We start from the raw sequence: 9591 nt of genomic DNA, 5'->3' as shown, positions 1-9591 counted from the left end.
GCTTTTCTTTTGTTGCCTAATGGTTCTGTCCAAAATTTTCAGGACTGTATTAAATAGCAATGATAAAGTGGGAATCCTTGTCTGGTTTGGGTTCTTAATAGAAATGCTACCAAGTCTTCCCCATTCAATATGACGCTGGCTTTGGGTTTATCAGCTACGGCATTGATTTTGTTAAGGAAAGTTTCTATACCCAATTTGCTTAAGGATTTAATCATGAAAGGATTTTTGTATATTATGAAGCACATTCTCTGCATCTATTGAGATAATTAATTTCTATATTCTTCAATTTGTTAATGTGATATAACACATTTATTAATTTGTTTGTTGAACCATTTCTGCATACTAAGTATTAATCCCACATGCTGTGGGTGAATTATCATTCTGATGTCTTGTTGGATTATATTAGTTAGTAAATTGTTGATGCTTTTTACTTATGTGTTCATCAGGGAAATTGATCTATAGTTTCTTTGTCACATTAAAGTGATGCTGGCCTCATACAAGGAATCTGGGAGGATTTCTTTCCTTTCAATTGATTTGAATAGTTTGAGAATTATTGGAATCATCTCTCTTTAAAGTTTTGGTAGAATTCAATAGTCAAGCCATTCAGTAAGTATCATTATTACTGATTCCGTCTTTGTCTTGGTTGTTGGTCTACTTAGGTTTTCTATGGTTTCATCATTCATCTTTGTAGAATTTATGTGTTCAGAATCTATTGCTTCTAGATTTTTTCAATTTATTCATATATAGCTATTTGTAGTAATGCTTGATGATTCTTTTTTGTTTCTGTTGTATCCATTGTAACAGCTTCCTTTTCATCTCTGATATTATTAATTTTGTTTTCTAACTTTTTGGGGGGTAGTTGGGCCAGTTTTAACTAGTTTTAATTGTATTTTTCTTAAATTTTATTTATTTTTTTCTCTAATTTTAATTGTCTATTTTATCCTAAAACTATGTTTGGTTTGTTCTTGCCTTTGAATATTTTATTTTGTGCTTTTCTAATTTCTCAATGTAGGCACTAATTGCTATAATCTTCCTGCTTAAAAGAGCTTTTGCCATATCCCATAAATTTTGATACATTGTGTTGTCATCTTCATTCAATTCTTGAAATTTTTAAAATATTCCTTTGATTTCTTCTATGATCTAATGTTCATTCAGAAGCATGTTGCTCAGTCTATGTGTTTGTATGTTTTTCTAGTTTCTTAACTGGAGAATTTCCAACTTCATTCCATTGAGGTCAGAAAAGATAACAAGGTATGATTTCAAGTTTGTATGAAAAATTAACTTGCCTTATGGCCTAGCATATGGTTTATCCTAAAGAAAGCTCCCTCTCCTGATGAAAAGAATGTGTATTTTATAGTTGTGTAATGAAATGTTCTGTAGATATCAGTTACACGTATTTGGCCTAAAGTGTAGATTAGCTCTATTGCTTCTTTGTTGATTTTTTGTCTAGTTGATATTTCCAGGGATGAAAGTGGGGTGTTGAATTCTCCCTTTATTATTGTATTGGAGTCTATGTTTCCTTTTTCCATTAATATTTGTTTTACAGAGTTCAACCAATGGTACTAGAACAACACAAAATACTAAAATGGATAAAGTATTACATTGTACATCAACCGTCAGGACAAGAGCTGATCAAGTCACTGTTTCTCACAGTGTCCATTTCACTTCAACAAGTTTCCCCTTTGATGCTCAGTTAATTGTCGCCAATTAGGGAGAACATATGATATTTGTCCCTTTGGGACTGGCTTCATTCACTCAGCATGATGTTTTCCAAATTCCTCCATCTTGTTGCAAATGACCGGGTTTTGTTGTTTTTGACTGCTGTATAGTATTCTATAGAGTACATGTCCCATAATTTCTTTATCCAGTCTACTCTTGATGGGCATTTGTGTTGGTTCCAGGTGTTAGCTATTGTGAATTGAGCTGCAATAAACATTAATGTGCAGACAGCTTGTTTGTTTGCCAATTTCATTTCCTTTGGGTAAATTCCAAGGAGTGGGATGGCTGGGTTGAATGGTAGGGTTCTATTCAGGTTTCTGAGGAATCTCCAGACTGACTTCCATAGTGGCTTAACCAGTTTGCATTCCCACCAACAGTGGGTTAGTGTCCCTTTTTCCCCACATCCACTCCAGCATCTATTGTTGGTAGATTTCTGAATGTGAGCCATTCTAACTGGGGTGAGGTGGAACCTCATTGTGGTTTTGATTTGCATTTCCCTGATTGCTAGTGACCTTGAACATTTTTTCATGTGTCTGTTGGCCATTTGGATTTCCTCTTTTGTAAAATGTCTATTGAGGTCCTTGGCCGATCTCTTAAGTGGGTTGTTTGTTTTGATCTTGTGGAGTTTCTTGATTTCTTTGTAGATTCTGGTTATTATACCTTTATCAGTTGCATAGTTTGCAAATATATTTTCCCATTCTGTCGGTTGTCTCTTCACTTTCCTGACTGTTTCTTTTGCAGTACAGAAACTTCTCAATTTGATGTAACCCCAAATGTTAATTTTGGCTTTGACTGCCTGTGCTTCTGGGGTGTTTTCCAAGAAGTCATTGGCGGTACCTATATCTTGCAGGGTTTTTCCAATGCTCTCTAATAATTTGATGGTGTCAGGTAGTAGATTTAAGTCTTTAATCCATGTTGAGTGGATTTTTGTATAAGGTGAAAGGTAGGGGTCTTGCTTCATGATTCTGCACGTGGAAATCCAATTTTCCCAGCACCATTTATTGAATAGACTGTCCTTATTCCAGGAATTGGTTTTGGATCCTTGATCAAATATGAGTTGGCTGTAGATGTTTGAATTGATTTCTGGTGTTTCAATTCTGTTCCATTGGTCTATCCATCTGTTTCTGTACCAGTACCATGCTGTTTTGATTACAACTGTCCTGTAGTATTCCTGAAATCTGGTATTGGGATGCCTCCAGCTTTGTTTTTGTTGTACAAGATTGCTTTAGCTCTTCGAGGTCTCCTGTGTCTCCATATAAATTTCAGCACCATTTTTTCCAGACCTGAGAAGAAGGTCTTCCGGATCTTGATTGGTATTGCATTGAATCTATAAATTGCTTTTGGGAGAATGGACATTTTGATGATGTTGATTCTTCCAATCTATGAGCATGGAAGATTTTTCCATTTCTTGGTATCCTCTTCTATTTCTTTCTTTTAGGTTTTGTAATTTTCATCGTAGAGATCTTGAACGTCCTTGGTTAAGTTTATTCCAAGGTATTTGATTGTTTTTGTAGCTATTGTGAATGGGATTGATCTTAGAAGTTCTTCCTCAGCCATGGCATTGTCTGTATATACAAAGGCTGTTGATTTTTGTTTTTGTTCTAGTACCATTGGTTGAACTCTGTAATTAACACACAATTGTTTTTAGGTGTTTAAATTTTAACTGAAAAGTGATCCCTGTTAGGAATTTGGAAAACATTATGCTGAGTGAAATAAGCCAATCCCAAAGGGACAAATACCACTTGTTCTCCTTGATAGGTGACAACTAACTGAGCACCAAAACGGAAACCTGTTAAAGTGAAATGAACACTATGAGAAACGGTGACTTGATCAGCCCTCACCCTGACTGTTGATGAGCAGCTTAATATGTTATCCCTCTTAGTATTTTTTTTGTTTGTTCTACTTAATACTTTTGGTTGAATACTGTAATCAATACACAATTCTTCTTAAGTGCTGAAACCTAACTGAAAAGTGATCACTGTTAAATATAAGAGTGGGAATAAGAGAGGGAAGAGATGTGCAATTTGGGACATGCTCAAGCTGACTTGCCTCAAACGGTGGAGTTAGAAACATACCAGGGGATTCGAATTCAATCCCATCGAGGTGGCATGTACCAATGCCATCTCACTAGTCCCAGTGATCAATTTCTGTTCACAATTGATCATAATGATAGGACTAAGAACCAAAGGGATCACATAAACAAGAATAGTGTCTGCAAATACTAGCTGATAGAATCAAAAAGGGAGAGAATGATCCAACATGGGAATTGAGATACACAGCAGACCCATAGAATGGCAGATGTCCTAAACAGCACTCTGGCCTTAGAATCAGCCCTTAAGGCATGCGGATCCGGCTGAAAAGCCCATGAGAGTATTTCAGGCATGGAAAGCCAAGACACTCTGGGGAAAAGAAAAAAAACCTAAATGAAAGATCCCCATGAGTGAGATCCCAGTGGAAAGAATGGGTCATCAAAGAAGGAGGTACCTTTCTCTGAAGGGAGGAGAGAACTTCTACTTTGACCATGGCCTTGTCTAAATATGATCAGAGTCAGTGAACTCAGGGGGCTTCCATAGCCTTGGCAGCTCATGACAAGAGCCTAGGGTGATTACTGAGGCCATAAACAAGAGTGTCAATTTGTTAAGTCAACAACAGGAGTCACTGTGCACTTACTCCTCATGTAGGATCTTTGTCCTTACATTGAGATTTAATGCTATAACTAGTATTCAAACAGTATTTTTCACTTTATGTTTCTGTGTGGGAGCAAACTCTTGAAATCTTTACTTAATGTATGCTAAACTGATCTTCTGTACATAAAGAGAAACGAAAATGAATCTTGATGTGAATGGAAGGAGAGAGGGAGTGGATAAGGGGAGGGTTGCGGGTGGGAGGGATGTTATGGGGGGAAGCCATTGTAATCCATATTCTGTACTTTGGAAATTTATATTCATTAAATAAAAATTAAAAAAAAAATATTTGTTTTAAATGTCCAGCCCTTGGTACTGTGTTCACATGCATTTACCACAGTCATAGCTCCTGTTGAATTGATCCCTTGAGCATTATATAATGCCTTTGTCTCTTTTAACAGGTTTTGTGTTAAAATCTGTTTTATCTGATATTAGGATGGCTGCACCTGCTTGTTTTTGCTAGCACATGCTATGTCAGGCTGATCAATACAAACATTATTTATCAGCCAAAATGTTATATTATTTAGGATAAACTTGTTTCAATGATAACAATTCAGAAGCCAATGATTTGGAAAGGTCATAAAATTTCTAATAAGGAATAAAAGGCAGGACATGATTTTCCCAATGACTGATCCTGAGTCAACTGATATTCTGATTGTGAGTATAGAATTCTTTCTACAATATGAAAATTCTGCTTAAAGTCTTTATTTTTGATATTCTAATTTACCCAGGGTTAGTCATAATCAATTTTAATCAAATTTGAAAAATAGAAAAAAAAATGTCTACACAGTGCTTATCTGCATTTTGTCTCTTGCATCCTAGGTGTGATTCAGTATTGGTTTGTTTTTGTGTTTGTGTGTGTATGTGTGGATGCATGTTGTCAGAAAACCCATATTGCTTACACTGACTGTCAGCTGAGGATAATTTAGTAGATTATCTCTTTTCAGTAGCTCTTGGATGAGCTTGGAAATTGAATTTAATGTAATAAACTTAGTGAGCATTTAATGAACACTCACTGCAGGCCTGGTTCTTTAATTGCTGTGACTGAGTTATTTTTAGTCTATGATCTCATGGTAAAGCATCTCTGAATGGCAAGTATCTGTACAACAGCTTATAATTTTTGTTCCATATATCAGATATTATTTTATATAACTATGTAAATAAAGATATTGTCCATGAGGTTGTTGTCATGGAAGATTCCAAAGACCCAAAAAAGCCTTCAAGAAACAAAATGATGTATAAAGCCAAAAAGGCCATCTTGGCAAGAGATATTCTGGAGAAAATAGCTTTCTGTTTTTTTAAATAGGAAAATGTAGCTCATTGATATTGCTTAGAGCTGTTCATATGAAAAGAACTAAAAAATATTAGCAACATCATTATCATCATTTAAAATATTTATTTTTTAAAAAATTAATACACATGTTATCCTTGTGATTTTTTATGGAATGCAGTGAATTCCTTAATATATGTGTAACATACATATTTATACATATATATGCAAATACATTGCATAAACTAGTAAACCAGTGAACTAGCCTGCATGTTTTCTGTTTTGTTGGGAGCCTACCAAATCATTTTTCAGCTTTTTATGCAATATGAATCAGTTGTTACTCCACTGTGCTCTGGACCACCAGAAGTTGTTTCTATATGATGGTATTTTGGTACCTGGTATTCAATATCTATTTATCTTCTCCCCCAACCCTTCTAGATCTCTAGAAACCACTATTCTAGTTTCAAAACAATCACTTTTTTTTTCAGACATCCAAAAACAAGAAAGTACGTGTGATATTTGTCATTCTGTTTCTGGCATGAGACACATAAAATAATGATATTCAGTTTCATCCTTCTTTGCTGTAAATCCTGACATTTGAGAAAGCCACTTTACTGATGAGTGAAGACCCTTTCTCAGATCTAGCCCACCCACTTACACCTCTCAGCAAGAAACAAAGTCTCATTTTTTAATAGAAATATGAAAACTGTGAAAATGAATAGAGTAGTTATGGGAGGAGACTCTAAGCCCTAATATCTAACGAGCTACTCTCTGTGAGGCTCCAGAGTGGAATTGTTATGGAGTAAGGCACTACATTTTTGACATAGAGTTGTGATCCTCTCAGGCTTATTGTTGTTCTCTTTGCAGGCTTTGATACCCGAGCTCAACCCCTTCAGAACAATACATGGAAAACAGGAACAATGTGACTGAGTTTATCCTTCTGGGGCTCACGCAGAACCCAGAGGGGCAGAAAGTTCTATTTGTTATGTTTCTACTCATCTATGTTGTGACAGTTATAGGAAATCTTCTCATTGTGGTGACAATTTTGTTCAGCCAGTCCCTGGGATCCCCCATGTACCTGTTCCTGGCTAATTTATCCTTTATGGATACTGTCTACTCTACAGCCATTGCTCCCAAAATGATTGTAGACTTGTTCTATGAGAAGAAGACCATTTCTTTCCAGGCATGTATGACCCAAGTTTTTCTAGATCATATATTTGCAGCTGCTGAAGTCATTCTTTTGGTAGAGATGGCCTATGACAGATATGTGGCCATCTGCAGACCTCTTCACTATCTGACCATCATGAATCGGCGTGTGTGTGTTCTCATGCTGCTGGTGGCCTGGACTGTAGGATTCTTCCACTCATTGGTTCAATTTCTCTTTGTTTATCAGCTTCCTTACTGTGGCCCCAATGTCATTGATAACTTCCTATGTGATATGTATCCCTTGTTGAAACTTGCCTGCACTGATACCTACCTCATTGGACTTTGTATGATAGCTAATGGAGGCGCAATTTGCTCTGTCACCTTCTTCATTCTCTTAGTTTCCTATGGGGTCATATTACACTCCCTTAAATCTCATGGATTGGAAGGGAAACGCAAAGCTCTCTACACCTGTGCATCCCACATCACTGTTGTTATTTTATTTTTTGTCCCTTGTATCTTTCTATTTGCTAGGCCCAGTTTGAACCTTCCCATTGATAAATACGTAACTGTGGTTTTAACTTTCATAACTCCCATGTTGAACCCTTTCATCTATACTCTGAGGAATGCAGAAATGAAAAATGCTATGAGGAAACTTTGGAGTAAAAAAGTAAGCACAGTTGGAAGCAGGCTGCATTTCACATACGGAGCATGATATTCAGTCCTGCACAGTAACCAGAAAGACTCACTGTTCATGACTACAGCTGTATTAGCATTCTCTTTGTTTACATAGCCTAATATTCTGAAGCACCAAACTGTTGAAATCTTTACTTAATATATCCTAAATTGATTATCTGTATATAAAAATAATTGAAAATGGATCTTGATGTGAATGGAATGGGAGAGGGAGCGGGTGAGAGGGAAGTTATGGGATGAAAAAGCCACTATAATCCAAAAGCTGTACTTTGGAAATTTATATTTATTAAATAAAAGTTAAAAAATATTCTGTGGCACCACATAAATTAATGTTTTCCAAATGGGATGTGTTATTTTCTTTAGAGCCCATGAGAACTTTAGGGATCAATATCTTATATGTGCAATTAGTGTGAAAAATGTTTGGTGAAAAAAACTTTTGGTTTATTTTCAAAAAGTTATTTAAATTTCCTTCTTTATAAACTTTTACTTTATTTTTAATTGACAAATAATCTTTATTATTACTTAAGTGATTCCATGTGATGTTTTGATCCATGTATATATTATAGTAAAAATCAATTAAGCTAATTAAAATATTCATAACCATAGTGATTTACCTGTCTTTCAAAAAGTTTCATTTTATTTATTTGAAAGGCAGAGTGAAAGAGATAGAGGTAGAAGCAGATAGTAAAAGGTAATCTGCATCTGCTGGTTCATATCTCAAATATCTGGGTCAGGCTGATGTCAGAAGCCTGGAACTCCATTTCAGTCTCATACGTGTGTAGCAGGGACTTCAATACTTGGGCCATCTTCCCCTGTTTTCCCAAGTGGAATAGCAAGGAGCTGGATTGGAAGGAGGGCAGATGCAACTCCAACTGATGCACTGATATGGGTGCTGTATTTCATGTTTTGGTTTTGTCTGCTGAACCCCAACACCAGCCCCAAAATTTTCATTGTCTTTTTAATGGTGAGAATGTGAAAAATCTCTTCCTGTTTTGAGCCATGGAACCCATCTCGCATATGAAAAAATGTTTCCTAATAGAACTTGCCCAAGAAATTGATATCTTAAATTTAAAAATTTTAAAAGGTAATATTCTGGTAAAATATATGTCTTGATCAAATTAATTGATTTAAAATTTCATAGCATTTGTTATAGCTGAGGATAAATCTGTAGAAAATAAATTTTCTAATTTTATGTTACAATGGAGTTCAATCCCACATAGAATATGGTTGATTTTATATATTCTGACCAACTTAAGGACCTAAAATTTGTTTAGCCTCATGCTACATATCTAGAGCAATTGTCCTACTCTAATAGTTAGAATGTGTGTCTAAGTCATTTAGATCACAGTGTAGCTCCTGAGCATTCTGATGTTAAACTAAGCTATCTGGGACAGGGTTTTTTAGTTAATTAATTTACTTTTTAAGGAATACACATATCATAAGCACAGCTTTAGGAATATAGTAATTATTTCCACCATACCTGCCCTCCCACTCACACCTCCAACCCCCTCCTCCTCCCTCTCCCATTACCAGTTCCATGCTCCATTAAGAGTCACTGTCGATTAACTTTGTACATAGAAGACCAAATCTATACTAAATAAAGTTTTCAGTAATTTTCACACACACATACACACACAAAAAAAACTGAGAACAAGTTTTAAAGTTCACTCTCATTGTACAACACATTAAGGACAGAGATACTACTTGGGGTGTTAATGTACAGTGCAGGCCTCAGTGTAAACTCAGATTCCCCAGCAATGTCACTCACCATGTAGCCTGGAAGCCCTGAGTGTGCAGAGTCTCCCACAGTGACTGCCCAAAGTCCCAGCCAAACTGTGAGTCCTCCCACACAGCCTCAGTTTTTTTTTTTTTTTTTTTTTTTTTTTTTTTTTCAGTCCTGGCACACAAGCCTCTTACAGTCACAGCACCCAGCCCCTTCCCTGTTAGTTCTGCTCATCAGAGTCAGGATTCTCCACTCAGCTGGTTGCTGGGCATGAATACCAGCTGGTGCAGCTGTTACTTATGCTTATGTCCAAAACAGTGCCTGATCTATCATCTTGTTACAGGCTGCCATTGTAA

General features: G+C 36.1%; 1 protein-coding gene across 1 annotated transcript; it reads left to right on the top strand.

The window, feature by feature from the left end:
• Positions 1–6577: 6577 nt before the first annotated feature.
• On the top strand, positions 6578–9591 carry LOC100355348 (olfactory receptor 4A15-like). Its single transcript, XM_051853395.3, has 2 exons — positions 6578–7486; positions 9493–9591. Exons 1-2 carry the CDS (start codon positions 6578–6580, stop codon positions 9589–9591), a joined length of 1008 nt encoding a protein of 335 aa, XP_051709355.3.

Source organism: Oryctolagus cuniculus, chromosome 1, assembly GCF_051225735.1.
Source record: "Oryctolagus cuniculus isolate XC-2025 breed Fujian yellow rabbit chromosome 1, ASM5122573v1, whole genome shotgun sequence".
In the NCBI taxonomy this organism is placed as follows: Eukaryota; Metazoa; Chordata; class Mammalia; order Lagomorpha; family Leporidae; genus Oryctolagus; species Oryctolagus cuniculus.
Note: the sequence above shows the minus strand (reverse complement) of the source record. Positions and strands in the feature narration are given on the sequence as shown.